Below are 21862 nucleotides of genomic sequence, written 5' to 3' on the forward strand. Positions count from 1 at the left end.
GAAGAAAGAAGAATTCTGAGGAGGCGACAAAGCTTGTAGGAAGGGTATACTCAAGATCCGGACTAGGTGTGGTTGCATCATCGTAATCATCAGCCTGACTACGCCCACTGCAGAGCAAATGACTCTCCCATGATCCGCCAATCAACCCAGTCTCGCGTGTTCTGCTGCCACGTTATGCACGCAAGCTTTCGAATCTCATCTGCCCACATAGCTTTCTTTCTCCCTCTCCCTCGCTTGCGTTCTCTGGGAATCCAGCAAGTCACCCTTAATGTGAGGCGCCACATGCTCGGCTCTTGTCCATTTCTTCTCCTTGATTTCTACTGTAACCTCGGAGTTCTTTCTCGCCTTCATCACCCTTCCTATAAAGGCGCTATCCATTTCTCACCGCTAATTTGTTCACAAAACACGCTGGCAATGTCGTAGGCTTTGAACTCATCTGGACTTGGCTCTTTTCGGCTACACATGTTGTCGCTTCCGTTCACCACGGTTCCACGGAGTGCTCGACCAAGTGAAATCAGGCGGAAATGTTGTAGGCCCGTGTGCTCAGATTTGGGTGCACGTTAAAGAACCCCAGGCGGTCGAAATTTCCGGAGCCCTCCACTACGGCGTCTCTCATAATCGTATGGTGGTTTTGAGACGTTAAACCCCACATATCAAACAAAACCAAGTGAAATCAGTTTATCGTGCGAGACGAGGCGACACGGACGTGCGACTCCGCTTCGAAGCAAGATAAGAGACGGCTCGCTTCCGATATCTCTGGTATATATGCATCAATCGATAGCTTATCTTCCCGTGACGCCTCGTGAACATAGTGCTGGCGTTACGAATCGCGCCGAAAACACGACAGACGCCATGGAAAAGAATGCGCCCGAGTTGGGCACCCACAGCTTGTGCCTAGATGTTCCTAATGTTGTAAATTGCCTTGAAATGCGCATAGTCTATCACAATCATAATATAGATTCCCGACGGTTTCGATAATAAATTTCAAACATAGAAAACGTGTTTTGTTTCGTTCGTATAGCTTCGTTTGCACTCGCAAATTTCGATCTGCTGCCGAATGTTTCAAGTTGTTATCTATCATTCTTCGTGAAGTATTTGCTCTTCGTTTGTAATGTAGAGTCGGCGTCAAAATTTTAGCGAGCGTTAATAACTAAAAAAAAACATTGAATTTTCGAGCGGTTTGTGTCGCATTTCATCTAGCTTCGCCGTACACGCTGTTAGCTCGTTTCATAACATGCCGGAAATCTTAAATTATAGATAGTCGAATTGGTTAGAGTATTCAGCTTTGTGTGGGGTCAGGGGGGGAGGAGGGAGGAGGCTCACGGGTTCTAAACCATGAACTCTGTATACCAACACGCATTAAACATTGAGGCGCGTGTCGGGATCGTGATCGAATCGAGTCAATGGTCTGCATGACCCGCTGCAATGGTGTCACGCGCGATATAATTGATCGCGGCCGCGTTAGATGAATTTTGCAGCGATACCGATGCGCATACGACCTCGTCGCGTCGGCTTGGGTCCAGCAAGTCGCCTCTGCCTAATGGCCCTTCATCCTTTAATGCGTTTTCTGTCTCGGCCGAGACGATATATGGCGTGCGTGTGTTAGGGCGTCGCAAGCCGACTTCTGGCGTGTACTCGAGGCACGCATTGCTTGCCATGTCACGCCTTTCGTTGACGGTGACACGCCGGTGTTATTGAAAGAAGAAACGGAACTCTAGCGCATCAGGAACCCATTTGGTCTGGAGATCCACAATAAAGAGGAATGGATCGCCTATAGCTCTTGTTTAGTGGTCCCCCGAGAACGCAGAACAGAGGCTCTCGCGCATCGCGCCAGGCCAGCATCATGATCCGCTAATAGCGTGTAGATGTGGTGTTGCGCACCTAATGGTTATTCATGCTTGCCCGAAGGTGAATTTCTGAGTTCGTGTCAAAGCCGACCTTGATAGTCTATAGTGGACAGTGGTGTTGCCCCGCCGCGATGGTCTAGTGGCTAAGGTGCTCGGCTGCTGACCCGCAGGGCGCGGGATCGAATCCCGGCTGCGGCGGCTGCATTTCCGATGGAGGCGGAAATGTTGTAGGCCCGTGTGCTCAGATTTGGGCGCACGTTAAAGAACCCCAGGTGGTCTAAATTTCCGGAGCCCTCCACTACGGCGTCTCTCATAATCATATAGTGGTTTTGGGACGTTAAACCCCACATATCAATCAATTGATAGTCTAGTGGACAGTGGTGTTGCCCCGCGCCGCGGTGGTCTAGTGGCTAAGGTACTCGGCTGCTGACCCGCAGGTCGCGGGATCGAATCCCGGCTACGGCCGCTGCATTTACGTTGGAGGCGGAAATGTTGTAGGCCCGTGTGCTCAGATTTGGGCGCACGTTAAAGAACACCAGGTGGTTAGAAATTTCTGGAGCTCTCCACTACGGCGTCTCTCATAATCATATGATGGTTTTGGGACGTTAAACCCCGCATATCAATCAATTAGTGGACAGTGGTGTCTACTATACTGCAGTTAGTAGGGAGTGATAATCCGCCTCGGCGGTACAGTGGTTACAATGCTCGACTGCTCACCCGAATGTCTCGGGATCGAATTACGCCCGCGCGAGCGCATTTCGTTGGAGGAGATATGGTTTATGCCCGTGTATGCTGTATGATGTGAGTGTACCTTAAGGAACACCAGATGGTTAGAAATTCCCGGAGCCCTCCACAATACGGCGTGCGTTGTAAGCGTATCACGGCTTTGCCACGTGAAACACCACGAATTGGCGACATTTTTTTTTTCGTCACAATGGCCGAAAACTACAATTGACGGCCCCGCTGCTTTGCTGGGATTCATTATCTGTTCGCTTTTTACAGTCACGCTCATCTAGTTTTTAATAAATCGTCATCTTGACATTGAGTACCTTTTTTTTTTTTCATTTCGTATTTATTTCAGACCACTTGTACACATAGTTGCCTAGGGGACAGACCGGAAGGCAATGAAAGCCTGATGAAGCGCCAATCACTCGCGCACGAATAACCAGTCATACAAGCCAAAACAAATATGAACATTCTTTAGAATAAACGAAAATACTGCGATTTTGCCAAAAATCAAGCTATTAGACACAGAAACATGTTGCTGTAAGAAATATTAATGAGAATTGGAAGACAATGATTTCATGGAATGAATACGGGCCGTTATTAGTTGTAATGCAAATGTGATGAAATCAAAGTGGGCGAAAAGCTAAATTGCCGCCACAGGGACGGAACCATGCAGGTCTATATGCACACGTATACCTTATGAAGTAGATCGGGGGTGAGATGGATGACTGTTGCTGTAGCTTAATGGTAGACCATCTGAAGCGTTATTCGAAGGTCGCACTGCCAGCGGCTATATCATCTTTTCGTCCACTTTTCTTTCTTCACATTTGCATTACAATTGCCCAGTAATGTGTGTTGCGTGTACATCGTTGTCTGTTAGTTCTGTTTCATGTTTTGTCTAACGAATAACGAGGCCTCAGATTCCCGCTTATTTCTTTATTTACTTCAGAGAAGGTATTCTGACGATAAACTATGAAGCGAAATGGCCGTTTAGGATAGTTGGTAACGCTTAATTTTAAATCCAAGATAGTTGGGCGCTGTACACTACAGGTTGGCTGGTTGGTTGGTCCTTAAAGTCCTGGCGCAACGCACCACGGGAGATGGGCCACGAATCGGGTAGTAACTTAATTCGGAGATAAGGTTGTTTTACCAGCCGAATACGTTTAAATATGGAGGCACTACAGAAGAGAACAGGTTGGACGGTGTCGTACCTTTTTGTCTGTAGTCCCTGCCGCGTACTGCACCTCGCTATTTTGCATTTAAAACGGAACCGTGAAACATTAGAAACTAAGGTGTGCGCTATATGTTCGCTACGCGTCATATGTTTTTGCAGCCGAAGCAAATGACCGCGCTACAGCGGCGGTTGAATTACGAGGCACGTATTGCTCCAGTGACGTGTTTTGCCGCTGGACACAATGGTGCTCTCAACCGAGGGGTCGTATCGCGGGCTCCAACGTCATATCGATCATTCCTCTTTTTGCGTTTCCTACTTAACAATAATTAAAATTGTAGAGGTTTTACATCCCAATGCTATGGTGTTATTCTGAGGGCTCCGGGAATTTCGACCACCTCGGGTTCTTTGGTGTGCACATAAATCTAAATACCATGGGAGAGTCCTTTGCCCTGGAATGGGCGTAGTCAGGATGATGATGATGATGATGATGATGATGATGAAATATAAATACATGGACCTCTAGCATTCTTGCATCGAAATGGGGCCGTGATCACGTGACTTTCGGGTCAGCGACCGACCACTAAACCATTGGATGACCTTGGCGAAAAAAAAAGAAAAAAACGTGATATAGTTAGCTGATGCCTTATTGGACATCAAGAAATATGCCAGTACATGAATTCGGCGCTCGCAATATACTGCGAATGTGTTTCGCTATTTTAAATATTACTTTTCCAGCCACCACCCAAACAAAGATGCGGGGAATCTGTTAGCGCTGTCTCCTCGCATCCCGAAGCATTGTTAAGAAGGGTAGAAAAGATCGTACCGAAATTTACAAGTACAATATGTGCCTAGTCCATTTACGCATGTGACATTACAAACTCCGAAGTAAAGACCATACGCAGCGGTCGAGGAGTTCCCTGAATGCCTTGATAAAAGTTAAGTCATATAGTAGTCAAACGCATTATGTTAATGAAATCAAACAGTGTAGCTATGACATTCGTATAGCTTGTGTAGAGTGACATATGGGATATATTGTGCAGCTTAAACTGGTGTAGTGATTAAACATTGTAAAAAAAAAGGGTCAAACCGGATCTTGGAACCGGAACTTGGTTGTGATATCGTCGGGACGGCCTTAAGCTCTCTTATAGTAGAGTACCCTGTGCTCTAAATCGTTACCCCATTTTTCTAACCCCCCCCCCCCCCCAAACCGGATCTATTCCAATGCTCTCCCATATTGGTGTACCCAGTACACTAAATTGTTACCCACTTTTTCTAAACACAGATCACAGTTAGTTTCCTCCTTCGGAGAGGTTTAGGTTTTAGCAAGGGACGGCGAACTGCTCTCCGATTACACACAGATCTCTTGTGACGCTGTCAGCTTTGCTCATATAATGTAAAGGGTTTGATCTCTATCACTGGGACTGCTTTCTGCTCTCCTATAGACGGGTTCAAGATTGTAAGCGTTGCACCTAAAACAACTTCCAGTTTCCTCAATTACCAGCTCGTAACTTCGAAATTAAAAGTACGTACTCAAGTTTTTTTCAACGGTAAGGAAAGCCTTTCTTTAGTTTTTCAGACTAAAGGAACGTGCGTAAAGTTCAATAGAATCTCTCATCATTTTTATGCAGCTCAAAAGAACATTTATTTGAATATATTTCGCCAAATAAGGGAATGAAAGTGTAGAAAATGATCCGGCTATTTATTCTAAAGCTCTTCTTGCCCACCGGTGCTATCAAGGCACATCGGTGGATGAAACCGGATGCCATCAAGGGTCTGCAGTAGAGTACTAAGTCGTTAAATACTTGAAAAAAAGTCGCATTTATACCAGTCTGTGCAACTTTCACGGGCCAGCTTATGGCTCTCGCATAGTGTAATCCCGGCTGCGGCGGCTGCATTTCCGATGGTGATGGAAATGTTGTAGGCCCGTGTGCTCAGATTTGGGTGCACGTTAAAGAACCCCAGGTGGTCGAAATTTCCGGAGCCCTCCACTACGGCGTCTCTCATAATGATATGGTGGTTTTTGGACGTTAAACCCCACAAATCAATCAATCAATCTCGCATAGTGAGTATGTAGTGTGCTCTAAAGTGTTCACAATTTATTCTAAATACCCACGTTCTTAACACACAAATTCCTCGATGGGAAGTCTCGTGTTCATTACTCACAGCTTAGCGCTCTCCCATAGTGGAGTACAATGTGCCCTAAATCGTCAATTACTTTTTCTACACACACGTCAATTTTCCACCGGAGTGAAGGTGCTATATAGAACTGTGCGATCATAGACGGCTTTATACTCTCCCATGGCAGAGTACCGAGCGCTTCAAGTCGTTAAAGCTTTTTCTAAGCACAAATAATTAGTGTAGTGTTTATGCACAGTATTCCTCTCAGTTAGTCATTTCATCGCGCTTTATGCCATACAATAGTAGAGTACCAAGTACTCGGAATCGCTGAATACTTTTTCTAAACACATCTAATGGTACAACTTTCACATAGTATAGCACTGTGCAGTACTTTGAATCGTTCAGTATTTTTTACTGAGCGTGCACTACGTTTTCAGCTGCAGTGTAAACATACCGGATCATTCGTAAGAATTCGTTCTGAACGCGTTCTGTGTTTGGGAAATATCTCGTTTTCAATGTGAAAAAATAAAGATACCCGCGTAGTTTTAAAGAACAACACACGTCTTAATGACTGTTGTCATATTTTATTTTTTTAATGTGTAACTTGGTTGATTAACTGATTGATTTGATTTTTGGGGCTGTTACATGTAAATTGAGGTGGTGGGAAAATCAATTTTAAGGATGGATTGAGGGAGTCCTTCACCCCCCCCCCCCCCCCGTATTGGCAAATACGCCAGCAAAGGCACATGTATGCATACTAATTACATTGTCACACAATTTGACGAATCATCACTACAAACAGAACATTGTCGCACGCTCTGAATAAACGGCAAAATAAAAAAAAACATTTATGATTGTTTCCTTACGTAAAACGTCCTGCACACACCACGTCACGTTTAAATACAGAGAGTAGTGGTCTCTGCCATAAGCTTCAAAACAATCGTACACAGGGCCCTTGCCCCCCCCCCCCCCCCGAATATTTATTTTTCCGTGGCATACAAAGCGAAAAATGACAATTTCAAGGATATCCCCTCCACCCCTCCTAAAGATCTGTCTATGTATCTCGATTGAGGTATGCACTGGGAACCGAAGGCAGGCTGGCGATTTTTATGGGGGGGGGGGGGTGGATACATATTGGGATCATTATTCGCTTGTCAGCTAGGCAGCAGCTGGCAACCCTGCCCTCCAGTAGCCCGAGGCTGTAAGTTGCTGTGGCCGTGCATTTTCACAATGATGACGATAGTGTCTACGGGAGCTGCAATGCATGTAGCTTCAGCCAGCATGGCAATGATGGGTAGTACTGATGGGTTGTACTTGATTGGTAGTACTTGATTGGTAGTACTTGATTGGTAGTACTTGATTGGTAGTACTTGATGGGTAGTACTTGATCGGTAGTACTTGATCGGTAGTACTTGATTGGTAGTATTTGATCGGTAGTACTTTATGGGTAGTACTTTATGGGTAGTACTTTATGGGTAGTACTTTATGGGTAGTACTTTATGGGTAGTACTTTATGGGTAGTACTTTATGGGTAGTACTTTATGGGTAGTACTTCATGGGTAGTATTGATTGGTAGTACTGATTGGTAGTGCTGATAGCTCAGATGGTAATGATGGGTACCTTCGTTCTTTCGACTCCGTCCGTGTGGCCTGGAGCAGCTTGGTCACTACAAAACGAAGTTCAGCAGTCGCCAGCTCACCACCGTCACTAATTTTAGGCCGACCGATTCAAGTCAGCACAACAGGTACATAGCGAACCATTGTACGATTCGAAAGCAACAGTCAAAACACGACAATAGATCAAGGCACTATAGTGCGTGCGATATCCGCCGTGGTGGTGTAGCCGTTACGGTGCTCGGTTGATGTCCCGAAGGTCACGGGTTCGATTACAGTCCATGCCGTAGCATTTCGATAGAGGCGAAATGGTAAGGACCCGTGTGTACTGTGCGATGTTAGTGCACGGTAAAGAACACCAGATCGTCGAGATTTCCGGAATCCTTCCGCTATGGTGCCCCTTTTAACCACATCGTGATTTATGGACGTAAAACCTCAGATATTATTATTATTATTATTATTATTACTATTATTACTATTATTATTATTATTGCAAGTGCGTTTGAAGCCTCAAGTACGAAGCACATACAAATTTATGTACTACCCTTCATTTCCACTACGGCTGAACGATCTTAGCGCCACAGTTTTTTTTACTTTTTTTCCCAAGCTCGTTTGTCATGAGGAAACAGGACATTCTGTATTTTAGCCAGACATATATAGCAAATTAATTGCCAACTCCCTTGAAGTTGCTTTCTTGAACTAATGTATTGTATTACTGAATTACCGCCCACCGTAATTTAATGAATAGTCATTGCAGGAAACGGGAATTTAGTTGCTGTAACTTCAATACATCTGTGGCATTACTGCCAAGTTAGCATTGCAGGCTCGTGTTTTCTACGGGCTATCGAAGTATCGCTTTCACGCTAGAAATGGAAGAAAGGAGAGATGGTGAGATAACCGACCAGCATGCGCGCGTATCTGGCCGCCAGTCAGCGACCGGACGTCAATTGTTGAGGCAGCTACCGTTGCCAAGCGCTGTCTTGTACGAGGCCTTGAACGGTGGTCGTTAGGCAGAAAAGGGATAAACATAGAACAAATATATAGGACTAAGGTTTACGCATTGTATGCCCGACACGAAGCGAACGCGTCGTAAACACAGGTTGCAAAAAAAAAAAAAAAACCTTGCTGTAAGAGATGTTTTCAGGAAGTCACCAGCTTCCTTTTTACGTATACGGGCACACGTGTTAGCGCAACACCGGCTGTCCCCCCCCCCCCCCCCCCCACAATTTGTGAACGGTAAGCCGTGGTCTCGCGGTCTGCCGTAATTATCCGCATCTTGTCAGCACTCTTTAATAATGACTAATGTTGGCTAGAATCGGCAAAATGATGGCCATTGTCTACCACTGTTGGCTGGTGACGTCTGAGTGACGGCTAAATTGGGCTGAATACGACTTAATGATTGCCGATATTTGTAGGCAATTAGCTAGCGTTGGCTATTGTAGGCTTATTGATTGCTAATTATCGGCTTCTGTTGGCAAATATCTGATAAAGACCATGACGAGAAGAATAATGTGAAGAACGTGTATTTTGTTATTATTATTTATTGTTTTTACAGTGTAGAGTGTTGCTTCACTGGCAATGGTTCTCACGTGGGAAGTCTTACGATAGTAGGGACTGACGTGGGATAAAAAAAGTCGCGAAATGTGACATTAGATAACATACTATATGGGGGAAAATACGTGACCGCTGTGGAGATTTTGGAGGTTTGTTAAATATTATTAAAGATATGGCTGATCCCCCTTTTTAGGAATTGGTATAACACGAAAGTGAAACGTGTCTATACATCGGTAGTTGAGCTTTTACGTGCACCCCGCCGCGGTGGTCTAGTGGCTAAGGTACTCGGCTGCTGACCCGCAGGTCGCGGGATCAAATCCCGGCTCCATTTCCGATGGGGGCGGAAATGCTGTAGGCCCGTGTGCTCAGATTTGGGTGCACGTTAAAGAAGCCCAGGTGGTCGAAATTTCCGCAGCCCTCCACTACGGCGTCTCTCATAATCGTATGGCGGATTTGGGACGTTAAACCCCACATATCATACAAGCAATTAAATCAGCCAACCAAATAATCAATTAGTTAACCAATCAAGCAATGAACAAATTAATCAATAAAACAATACAATTAATTAACCAATGCACAATTAATTAATCAATTAGTCAATTAATCCATCGATCAATCAACCAAACAATTAATCAATATTAATTAATTAAACTAACAATTGAGCTTCCATGTGCATATTTTTGTCACAAGAGCGAAGAAATGAATGCTACAGCAGCAATTTGCAAAGTCACGAGAAGAACAACAAGCAGCTAGGAACTCGCAACCCGCACCTCAAAGAGAAAGCATGCACGACAGGACCATACACAGGACGAGTGCGGACTAACCACTGCCACAGCTCGACACTTGAAGTGCGCGAAGAGAGCGATATATTTAGGCAGTATTAACATGTAGGGCGGACGTCTGCAGCTTATTAAAGAAACGTGATGAGAAAGCAAGCTCTATCAAACGTGTAAGAAAACGAAAATTAGTAGGAATACCTAACCCTAAGAGACGTGGATATAGCAGAGTAGATTATACTGTAAACAGGAGTAGCTGATGTCCGAGTAAATATATATATATATATATATATATATATATATATATATATTAAAAGGACTTGGACAGGTCACGCTATGAGAACAGATAACAGATAGCATAAGGGTGCGCAAAGTTTCCACCATGCCCCTCCGCGGTGGTCTAGTGGCTAAGGTACTCGGCTGCTGACCCGCATGTCGCGGGATCGAATCCCGGCTGCGGCGGCTGCATTTCTGTTGGAGGCGGAAACGTTGTGGGCCCGTGTGCTCAGGTTTGGGTGCACGTTAAATAACCCCAGGTGGTCGAAATTTGGGGAGCCCTCCACCACGGTGTCTCTCATAATCATATGTTAAACCCCACATATCAATCAGAGTATCGATCATGGGGGCGTGTGGGGGGGGGGGGGGAGGTTCGTCGTGCAGTGCCCCCACCCTTTCTATACGCCAAGGTATGGGACAGATTTTGCGCCCCCACCCTTTTAGATGACTAAGGGAGGCTATTTAACCCCCCCCCCCCCCCACTCCGCGCACACACACGCACACACACACACGCGCGCGCGCGCGCGCTCTTTGCGCACGTTTAAAAAATGATTGGCGGATGTCTGTGTCCAGCAGTGGGCTTCAGGTATGCTGAGGATGGCAGTGGTACGGCATTGCGCATCTGTTTACAGGAGGTGGAAGGAAAGAGAGGAAGAAAACAGGGAGTGAGGGAGGGAAACGGATCGAGACAGACGACACACCCCTCGTGCAACTGCGTCGCAGTTGAAGCGAGTAAAGATATGACTCGTAAATAATAGCCGTTATCAGCGTGTGTAGGCAACGCCGGAGGTTTCACCCTTTTGAGGGATTGATTGATATGTGGGGCTTAACGTCCCAAAACCTCAATTTGACCATGACATACGCCGTTGTGGAGGACTCCGGAAATTTCGACTACCTAGGGTTCTTTAGCGTGCACCCAAATCTGAGCGCACGGGGCTACAACGTTTCCGCCTCCATCGGAGATGCAGCTGCCGCAGCCGGGATTCGATCCCGTGACCTGGGGGTCAGCAGCAGCCGAGTACCTTAGCCACTAGACCACCGTGGCGGGGCCCCGTTTTAGGCAATCTGCTTGCAAGGCTGTAGTTACTATTTTGTGTCATGTCGCTGTAACTCCTGTGCAGCAGCAATAAATAAAAAATAAAATTAGTGAGGGCGATGCGAGTCGGCTGTATAGTTTAGTTTCATTTGCATTCACAAATACATAATTACACAGGGGAAAGAGGGAGACAGCAGGCTGCCAGCTGCCAACTAGACAAGAACAACGTCTGCCTATTCTTTCGAAAAGAGGGAAGAGATAGAAGAGGGAAATGTAGGAAGATAAAAAGTTGATAGGAGATCGAGAGCAATGAAAAAAAGAAAATGTGACGAAGACTTAGACAAAAACAATACTACAAAAGAAAGTTCAGGAACGATGATGTTACGAGCAGTTGAACTGCATGCACGTACGGGGCGCGGGGGGTCAAAAGTTCCCAGGCCGCTAACCCATGCATTCCTATGAAAGCCTGGCCTGGCAACTTTTACCTCCCCCCCCCCCCCCCTCCGCCCGTAGTACTTCTCCCTCAAGTTTCCAATACAACGGAGCGAGAGAAAAAAAAGGGGGGGGCGGGGGGCGTGTGATGAGGAACCGTGCGATTTTTTTTTTGCTACAAATCTGCAAATCACCTCTGTTACAGGGGTTACAGGGCCCAAAGGAAAAGCCTAATTTTGTAGGCTCCGCCCGCTCCCACATGCGTCCCTTTTTCGGGATATAACAGTATGAAATAGTTGACGTGCGTATTGCCCACCCATTCCGAATTCGCTACGCTCCATTTTAGATAGAAAAAAACCTGATGTCGTAGCCTCTACCCACGCCCTTTTCTAAACAGGGATTGCTCAAATCTCCTCTGCAAAATAACTTCCGCGTCTGACGAGTTTCGTGCCCCTTTGTCCATATATGTGTACTGCTCGCACACCCACGTGCGACAGAAAAAAAGAAATAAAAAGAAGAAACAAAAGATAGGGAAACGATAGTTGCACGAGAAAAGAGTGCCTACGTATGCGATCGTCTGCCGCAGCAGTCCTTATCTATGGCTGTGAGCGAGATGACGTGTCCGCTCTAAACTGCTCGCAGGTACGTCGCCTTGCCGATAAGGATTTATAGCCGTCCGAACAACAATCGAGTCGATCGTCGTGGTGCTCTTCAGAGACGGGCAGCCGCATATAGTCGGTCACAGTCTACCCAAAACATGTAAGCTCCGTGTCACAGAACCGCCTCGCGCCTATATCTCTCCAGCCGTGATTTTTAGACGGTCGTATACCGTTGCAGATTTCCGGTCAGACGGTGAGTAGTAAATTTTTTTTTTGTCGGCTTGAATGCGAATACCGTGTGCGTGAGTTTAGTGTTGAAGGTTCGTCGTTACTACCTAAAAAACGGGGGTTTCAGACGCGTGGCTCGTTTGGGACGATCGCATGCGGCTCGTTTGGGACACGGCTCGTTTGGGACGTGGCTCGTTTGCACATGCGAAAAAAATCTTACGCATGTGCATGAGCTACACGGACATGAGTAGCCTCATTGTTTACACGAGGCAACCATCGTGGTCACGGTGCGCTGAAACATAACCTTACAACTGAATATATATTCGTCCGACGCGGTGCTGTAGCCGTTGCGGTGCTTTGCTGCTCACGCGAAGGTTGCTGGTTAGCTCCGGGCCGCGGCGGTCACATTTCGGTGGAAATGAAGAAATGCTATCGTGTATACTGTGCGATGCCAGTTGTGCACGTTAACGTGCACCAGATGATCGAAATTTCACGAGCCACCCCCCCACCCCCCTTTGCGGCGCGCCTCACAATTATATCGTGGTTTTGGCACGTAATAACCGCGTATGTAAATTGTTAAACTTCTCCAAAGTAATTGATTGATTTGTGGGGTTTAACGTCCCAAAACCACCATTTGATTATGAGAGACGCCGTAGTGGAGGGCTCCGGAAATTTTGACCACCTGGGGTTCTTTAACGTGCACCCAAATCTGAGTACACGGGCCTACAACATTTCCGCCTCCATCGGAAATGCAGCCGCCGCAGCCGGGATTCGAACCCGCGACCTGCGGGTCAGCAGCCGAGTACCTTAGCCACTAGACCACCGCGGCGGGGCAGCTTCTCCAAAGTAAGTATACGAACTACACAGACATGAATGACTGACGTGAAGCATTCCCTTTGTGAAGCAACCGTCGTATTCAATGTGCGTTGAAACGTAGCCGTAGAACTCAAAGCTGTATATTTCAGAACCAGCGTCCAGACTGTTGCAGATCGGAACTTCGCTCGCGCTTCGCTTGCATTTCGATAGAACCGATGTGCTAGAGCCCCGTGTTTTTTTTTATTTGTTACGGTGCCATTGCACACTAAAAAATTTAAAGAGATTTAAATTGCCCAAAACCCTCGACTACGGCGTCTCGTAGCCGCAATTTGTTTGATACGTTAAACATTACAAATTGACCAACCTGAATCTGTGTCTTCCACCACAGGTGGTTCTGCGTCCCCTTCCAGCCTCACATCAGTTACGCAGGCTGTTTTTTTTTTAATTTGTTGCAGTACCATTTTTATATAAAATTGCTGTGACAGTCAGCGCCCCGTCGTCTTTGCAGAGAACTCTATGCCGAGCTCAAATTCGGTTTCGCCTAGGTCGGGTCTTTAATTTTGATGACTATTAGCATTATCTCAAACTACGTGCGTTTCTTGCAATTTGTTTCTTTTAGAAAATGGCCGTGTCACAAATTATCACGTCCCACAGGAACATCACTCAAGCTAATAATCAAAAAGTTGATTTATTGTTTCCTTAACTAGCTCATTTTGGCGTTGCTTTAGGTGCGGTAAAAGCCTTTTCCGCCTCGATGTAGGTTTCGTTTGCGAAAACGACAGGGTTTGGACTGCCATAAAATTTATATAAAACATCACTGTTGCCATTTGTTGGAATAACTCGCCTCCTTCATTTTCAAAAAAAAAAAAAAAACAGCGGTCAGTAAAGGTGGGGGGGGGGGGGGGGTGTTATCCAGTTTTTGGGGGCACATAATCATCTGGGAGGATGATACTGCTCTCGTATGCCGGAAAAATTACGGCTAAGATAAATGGTTTCGTCGTTAAAAAGAAATTCATTTTAACGCCGCGAAAATCGTCACATAGCGAAGCTGTAAATGCGCGAATGTGATCGATAATCATAGTCATTGTCATTATCATCATTATTCAGAAGGTCATGATCGTCATCACTCTGTTTTAATTATTTCATGATTGCTCCCCCTTGGCCTCGTGACCTGCCTTACTACTACTAGTACTACTTAGTGCTACTACTATTTCAGCTGCTGCTACTACTGCTACTACTACTACTACTGCTGCCACGACTACTAAAGATGTAGTACTACTTAGTATTACTACTACTACTACTACTACTGGTTGTATGAATACTACTAAGTACATATTACAGCAATACTTATTATACTACTAATACTACCACTGCTATGACTACTACTACTACTACTACGACTGCTACTAATACTAATACTACTGCGACTACGACGACGATGACTAGGACGGCAGATGATATAGACTAAGACAACTTCGCGGTAAACAAGCCTTCAGAATGTCTCTGGCGAGCTACTCGTAGTTGTACCACTTGCGTGGCAAAATAAGGTAACCTGACCTTGGTTGTAATGGCGTGTTTTCCCCGTGTTTCGTGCAGCGATGCTCACGCTCAAGGTGGTGGTGGTCGGAAGCTGCGCCTGCGGGAAGACCACGCTGATACGAACTTTCCTGCGCGATGACGTCAGAGACTCCGTGCCCGCGCCCACCGTCCAGGAAGTCTACGTCGGCCACATGCAGCACGACGGAAAGAAGGTGCGACCGCAGCACCGCCTTCTCTATGCTCCCGTAACTGCGCTGATATATATATATATATATATATATATATATATATATATATATATATATATATATATATATATATATATATATATATATATATATATATATATATATACGAGATCTAACAGACAGTAATGCAAAGGAATGTACAGGGGAAGTTATTAGAACCAATGGAATGTAAATAAGAAAAAAGAAAAGTGGATGAAAAAAATAACCAGCCGTGAGCAGGAATCGAACCTACGACCTTCGAATAACGCGTTCGATGCTCTAATTACTGAGCTACCACAGCGGCCTTCCCTCCATCTACTTTTTTGGGTTTATATGTGAAGGCCGCTGTGGTAACTCAGTGGTAGAGCACCGAACGCGTTATTCGAAGGTCGTAGGTTCGATTCCTTCTCACGGCTGGTTATTTTTTCATCCACTTTTCTTTCTTCTTATTTGCATTCCATTGGTTCTAATAACTTTCCCTGTGCATGCCTTGGCATTACTGTCTGTTAGATCTAATTAATTATTGTGTTAAAACACGGAAAAACGAGCCCTTAGGCATACACTTCTTTCCCTTATATATATATATATATATATATATATATATATTGTGCACTATAAGTATCGTTTCTCCCTTTCTTTTTATTCCCTTCAGGGCCCTGCTATCCACTTGTGTATGAGCACCGAGTCGATGCTCTAATAGGAGGGGGAATATTGCCACCTAGAGTTGTGAGCCGGCAAGCCCTAGCGAGCCGAAAAGGGCAAAGAGAACAAAGAAGTGTGTGTTAGCGCTTCGTTTAAAGATACACGCTCGTGTCTTTCTGCCCCGCTGTTCCTGTCTTGTCTTCACAGCTCTTGGTGCGTGACAATATATATATATATATATATATATATATATATATATATATATATATATATATATATATATATATATATAGTCTAGTAGATCCTCCGTAAGCGGTCACAACGTGGTTTATTTCGACGTTTGGGCCTAGAGTCTGGCCTTCATCTGTCTGACCTTCATCAGTCTGGCCTTCATTCCTGATGAAGGCCAGACTCTAGGCCGAAACGTCGAAATAAACCACGTTGTGACCGCTCACGGAGGATCTACTAGACTATATGCAACGCTACGGCCACTCAACCACCATGCCTGCCTATATATATATATATATATATATATATATATATATATATATATATATATATATATATATATATATATATATATATATATATATATATATATATATATATATATATATTATATAAGCCGTTATTGTGAACGAAAATCCCTCGCATCTGTGAACGTACGATTCAAGTTTAAATTTTGGTTTCCGGAGGCGAGAATTGCGAATACATTTATTAAGAGGTGTGAATAAATTGAGAAAGGTGTAAAGTAGTACCGCAGACGCCTTAGAGGGCCAGATAATTTTCTTCCGGCCAGATAGAGAAAAAAGTTTATGAGAGAGCTCGAGACATGAATCACGCTCAGTCTTGTTGGCTAACCTGCTGCTGGATAAAGTGAAAACGAACATCATCAGGAAGAAAGTGCAGCGGCAGGCACACAGACGTATAGATAAGCTTAAAGAGACGCTAAAAGCGAGTATTGAGTTGAGCTGGATTGAAAAAATTAGGCTTGCGTAATAAAGTCTGGCGTGGTGGTGTGTAGCTGTCACGATGCCCGCCTTCTAACCCGTAGGTCGCAAGTTCGATCCCGGCAAAGGCGGTCGTATTTCGGTAAAGGCGAAACGGTATAGTCCCGTGTACCTTGCAGTCTCAGTGCACGTTAAACAACACCAGGAAGACCGAGATTTCTGGAGCGCTCCACTGCAGCGCGTCTCATAACCATATTGCGGTTTTGAAACGTGCAATGCTAGACGTCATTATTATTATTATTATTATTATTATTATTATTATTATTATTATTATTATTATTATTATTATTATTATTATTCAATAGTTTTCGCAGCCCCGCCACGGTGGTCTAGTGGCTAAGGTACTCGGCTGCTGACCCGCAGGTCGCGGGATCGAATCCCAGCTACGGCGGCTTCATTTTCGATGGAGGCGAAAATGCTGTAGGCCCGTGTGCCCAGATTTGGGCGCACGGTAAAGAACCCCAGTTGGTCAAAATTTCCGAAGCCCTCCACTACGACGTCTCTCATAATCATATGGTGGTTTTGGGGCGTTAAACCCCACATATAATAATAAATATTGCAAAACCCTTCTTGCTTACTTCAGTCACTGACGTCACTGGTATTTTGTTAAACGGCGCAAGGGGCACTGCGAACGGGAATTGTCGGGCACCCGTGCTACGAGCTTTTTCAGGTTTAACACTTGTGAAGCTGCATTAATTTTTCTTTTATTTTTTTGCGATGCAGTGAACGGAGTTGTCTCGCCGAACCTCTTCTCCTTATCACTGATATACCATTTTCCACATGTCAGCAACTGAGTGACGTCGTGTACGGTGCAGGTCCGGCTGGTCATCTGGGACACAGGCGACTCGGACCTTCTTTGCGACCCTCACCGGGCCTCGTGCTACGCCGAGGCCGACGTGGTGCTGGTCTGCTTCTCGGTGCGCGACATCTTCTCCGGCAGCGAGGTGCCCACGCGGTGGGCCACCGAGGTGCGACACTTCAACCCGAACGTGCCCGTTCTATTGGTCGCCACGCAAATGGTGAGCACGCGAGACATTGCAGTGGCTCATTTTACTCATGAAGTCAAGGTGTAGGAGCAGGTCAGTTAGTATCACATATTGAAAAGGTTCAGTGATGTACAGCTTTGTATGCTAAAATATTTCGGGCAAATTGTGAATTTGTGCTATGTGTGCATGGAGAAAATGAAATCGAGGAAGGGTGGGGGGAGGGTTGGTGGGCACGGGCCCGGACTGCCACCTTCTGGCTTACACCTCTGGCGCTGAAACGTACATCGAGCAAGAAAAGTTCAGCGGACATTGCCTCTTCAGCAAACGCGATTTTTTTATTTACCTATCAGCGTGTAATGCTCCCTGTCTAGCTCGTGACGCATTAAGTTGCAATTCCAACTACAGGCAGGAACATTTACTTGGTGGTCTTGTTTACAGACAAAGCGATGTTACAGTTTTATTGAGCATTTCGCTTACCACAAACATTTGCTGTTGGGTGTACACACACAACCAAGAAACGGCAAGGACGAGCGCAGACTTCCAACTGTTGTTTATTGCAGCAAAGGTATTATATCATGCACACGTGATCAGATCTACACCTCTCTATACGCCATCACGACAGATTTGACAAAACAGCAGTGTTGGCCACTCACCCTGATTAGAACACTCAAGAAATCATCATTGAGGCTCACTATGTTCAAACTTGTCTTTCAGTTACAATATAACGCCGGCAGAGGCCGATATAGGTGTTATAAGTCACGCTCCGCACTGATACCGTGGATCACGGGATGTATCCCATGGAGGCGTCCTCTTCCTTCTTTTCACGTCACAGGACCTGCGCGAGGACCCCGTGACCGTCCACGAGCTGGCACAGATCAAGTGCCGGCCCACGAGCGTCGCCGAGGGCCTACAGCTGGCGCAGAAGATCCAGGCGGCTCACTACATCGAGTGCTCGTCGCTAGACCTAGCCAGCGTGCGCAAGGTCTTCGAGAGCGTACTCCACACATGCCTCAGGGTGCGCAGCGTTTTTTGTTATTCAATTTTTAAGCAGCACGAGAAACTACAGTTGGATACGGCTTTAGAAGCCCGTGGCACTTCCTCCTCGGAGGCGGTTGCACACGAGCCAGGACCAATGGGCGTGCACTCCCTACTGACGTCATGAGTTAAATGGCTAGTTCTGGTTGAAGTGACGTCATGAGTCAAATGGAATTGATAGTTCTGGTTGAAGTGAAGAGTTATAATATATTGGTTATGTATTGTGTAGTTATATTATATTGGATACGTATTGTGTAGAAACATACACTTAGTTCATATCAGGCCCAATTGATTGTAGAGATAAGCTAATGGAAATAAGCTAATCAACGGCGAGTACATAAAAGGTGGTTTAGCTCCCCCTTCCTCACCCAGCCCCAGCTAAATATTTTTGGGAACGCCTCAGTGTACGCGGCTTTTCCTCTTCCCCTTTGTTTCTTTAAGACTGTAAAAGTGGAGGATAACTTTGGTTAAGCGATGGCAAACGACATGTAAACAATTTCCTGCGCTCTGAATGCATCGTCGCTAACGTCTTACCAATGTACGTTCTCCCTTTTCTTTTGTAGACTACACAGAGTCGACAAAAGAAGTCCAGATGGAAGTGCCTCTGCTGCTGCTGCCGCTGACGTCATCACGCGTAGGACAACGATTCCTCTCGATCTAGTCAAGTGACATGCGGGGGCCAAAGAATCGAAAACGGCGGCGTTTTTGGCCGCGGACAGGCTTTCAGCTGTACATTCCAATCGACGTTCATTCTTTTATTGCACGAGACGCCAGCGCACTCCTTGTTGTCACACGACTGCCGCCGCGTGTTTCCGTATTCTAAAGTTTTGATTGGTGAATTTTCAGTAATAGTCTCATCCTGGAGATTCACATGACCCGGCCTGAAACATCACCAAGGGACGTCATGTGACTCGCGTGACCCTTGTGTGAAGTCACGCAGCCAGACAAAAAGCGTCACCATGAGGGGTGGTCACTCGCGCCAATCTTGTGAAACCTCGTGAGACTCGAAACCGTGAGTCATGTTGCACGACCAGGAGGGGCACCATGTGACATCCTGGGGCTCATGTTACATTTGTGTGATGTCATGGGATTCAGTTGCGGGAATCATTTGGCTCGACCAGAAACGGTACCATGTGACTCATGTGACTCTTGTGCGGCGTCATGTGATCCACAATTGGGAGGGTCACGTGACCCCACAAGCAACGCTCCCGTGAGACGTCGTGTCACTCACGTGACTTCATGGTATTCAGATCTGGTAGAGTCGTGTAACGTGACCACAAAAATTAACTGTGTGACGTCATTGAACTCGCGTTGCTCTTGTGTGACGTCATATGACTCGTAACCTGGAGAGTCACGTGACCCCACTAAAAACGCGCACGTGTGTCGTCATGTCGCTCATGTGACTTGTGTGACTTCGTGGAATTCAGCACAAGTAGAGTGATGTGGCGCGACCAGGAACGTCACCGTGTAAAGCCATTGGACTCGTGCGTTACTCTTGTGTGACGTCGTGTGGTTCACAGTCACGTGACCTCACCAAGAACGTCACCTTCTAGGGTCACGTGACTCACACGACTTCGTGTGACGTCAGGCGATTCACTACCGGGCTAGTCACGTGACCCGGCCAGAAGTGTTACAGTGTGTCATGCGACTCGCGTGGCTCTTGTGTGACGTCACATGACTCTTCAAGATGTGATGTCGACCGGAAGTTCCTCCATCGCGTTTTTTGGAACATGGAAACACGCCCTTCCGCCTGTACTTAAAGCTGTTCTTGTGAACGACGTGCCTTTATATATATATATATATTTTTGCAAGTGACCTGATATTTCAAGAGAAGGTATTTTTACCAAATATCTTTATCGGGAAAATTATTTATAGCCTATGTATATATTGCAGCATGCTTTGCTTGCGAGTCACTTAACGATGTCCGCAGGGTACAGCGATGTTGTTTTCTGTTAAAGATTGTGTGATATGCGAGAGCTGTGTTGTTACAGTTGTGACATGTCACTTATGAGTCTCGCAGATAATGGAGAACACTCGTGTAATAGTCAAGCTCGCAAACGAGAGTTAGAGAGATGTGATACTTACGTTAGTACCGGGTTGCGGGACCAATTTTACGTGAGTTTCGACGAAGCTTGACGAAGACGTATGTGCACGTTGATGTTTTTAAGACAAGTGTTCATAAATGTTTATTTATACCCAGACTACATTGTGTGTTGTATTTTGCGAATCTCATAGAGTTGTGACGTAGAATCAAAGTCGACACAACTTGGGTCCTAATGGTGATAGTTTGTTAAAAACTTCAGAAATAACAACTTTAGTTATATAGTGATGGTTCCTTAACTTAGTTGCCTACCTCCCAGTAGATGTACCCACATTAGCGAGATAAAAGGGGTCAGGTGGCTGAGCTTAGGTACTGTATATAAAAAAGGAAGTTTTTTTTCGCTGATATCAGCGTTAACTCCTTCAAACACTTTAAGCGACACTGTAATGGTATGACATGCACCTAACTATGCGACGTTTTTCATGCAGACATTGTGCAATGACATATTACTGGACATTTTAACTCGCCTGACAAGGTCAGATAACAGTTACTCATGGCGGAGATTCAACCTGCTCCACGTAGATGGTGTGATGGATTCCATCCACCACTCCATCTACTTGCAGCAGAGATAAGCAGCGAATAAGATGGAATGACGAAATTAAGACGTTTGACGAAGGAGTGACCAAATAGTGAATTTTAGAACCGAATCGTTTACGAATCAAATATTGATGGTACCGAATCAAATACTATTTGAATAGTTTTCGAACAAGCAATCATTTTTGATGCAGCCTTAGAATGAAAAGGTAATCTTCAAGAGAACCAAGAAATGCTAAATCGTTTGATTTGAAATAAATATTCACATGATTTAACAAAGCAACTTCTGATAAATAAAAATACAATTATTTAATTAAAGGCTAGCTTGTATACAGCAGAAACTAGATTGATTATTGAAATAACCTTATTGAGCAGGAACTAGAGCTTTCGATATATTTTGTAACTGCAGACAAATATAGCTGTGGCTAAGTACTGAACAGGGTAACTTGCCTGTAGTTTTTGAGCAAGACTGCCACATTTAGCACTTTTCGTGAGTTATCCTAATGAATGTCATGAAGATTTTGGATTGATGACACCACGCTCCAATGATACTTCGGCACAAACGCCTTCATCCCGTGATCAATATTGCGTCT

At 45.3% G+C, this 21862-nt stretch overlaps 1 protein-coding gene across 9 annotated transcripts in view; it reads left to right on the forward strand.

Annotated features, from left to right (window-relative positions):
• The window catches only part of LOC119163603 (ras-like GTP-binding protein rhoA), a 49288-nt gene extending 28452 nt beyond the window's left edge, over window positions 1-20836 (forward strand). For 8 of the 9 annotated variants that reach the window (XM_037415633.2, XM_037415632.2, XM_037415635.2 and 5 more), the window contains 4 exons: window positions 14792-14946; window positions 17429-17632; window positions 18432-18614; window positions 19198-20836. In XM_037415633.2, the coding sequence (XP_037271530.2) occupies window positions 14792-14946; window positions 17429-17632; window positions 18432-18614; window positions 19198-19257 (602 nt within the window). In that variant the 3' untranslated portion in view covers window positions 19258-20836. Of the gene's footprint in view, window positions 1-11692; window positions 12405-14791; window positions 14947-17428; window positions 17633-18431; window positions 18615-19197 lie in introns of those variants that run through there. The other variant, XM_075873309.1, reaches the window with a different exon arrangement.
• Window positions 20837-21862: the final 1026 nt, after the last annotated feature.

This window comes from Rhipicephalus microplus, chromosome 9 (genome assembly GCF_043290135.1).
Source record: "Rhipicephalus microplus isolate Deutch F79 chromosome 9, USDA_Rmic, whole genome shotgun sequence".
Lineage (NCBI taxonomy): Eukaryota > Metazoa > Arthropoda > Arachnida > Ixodida > Ixodidae > Rhipicephalus > Rhipicephalus microplus.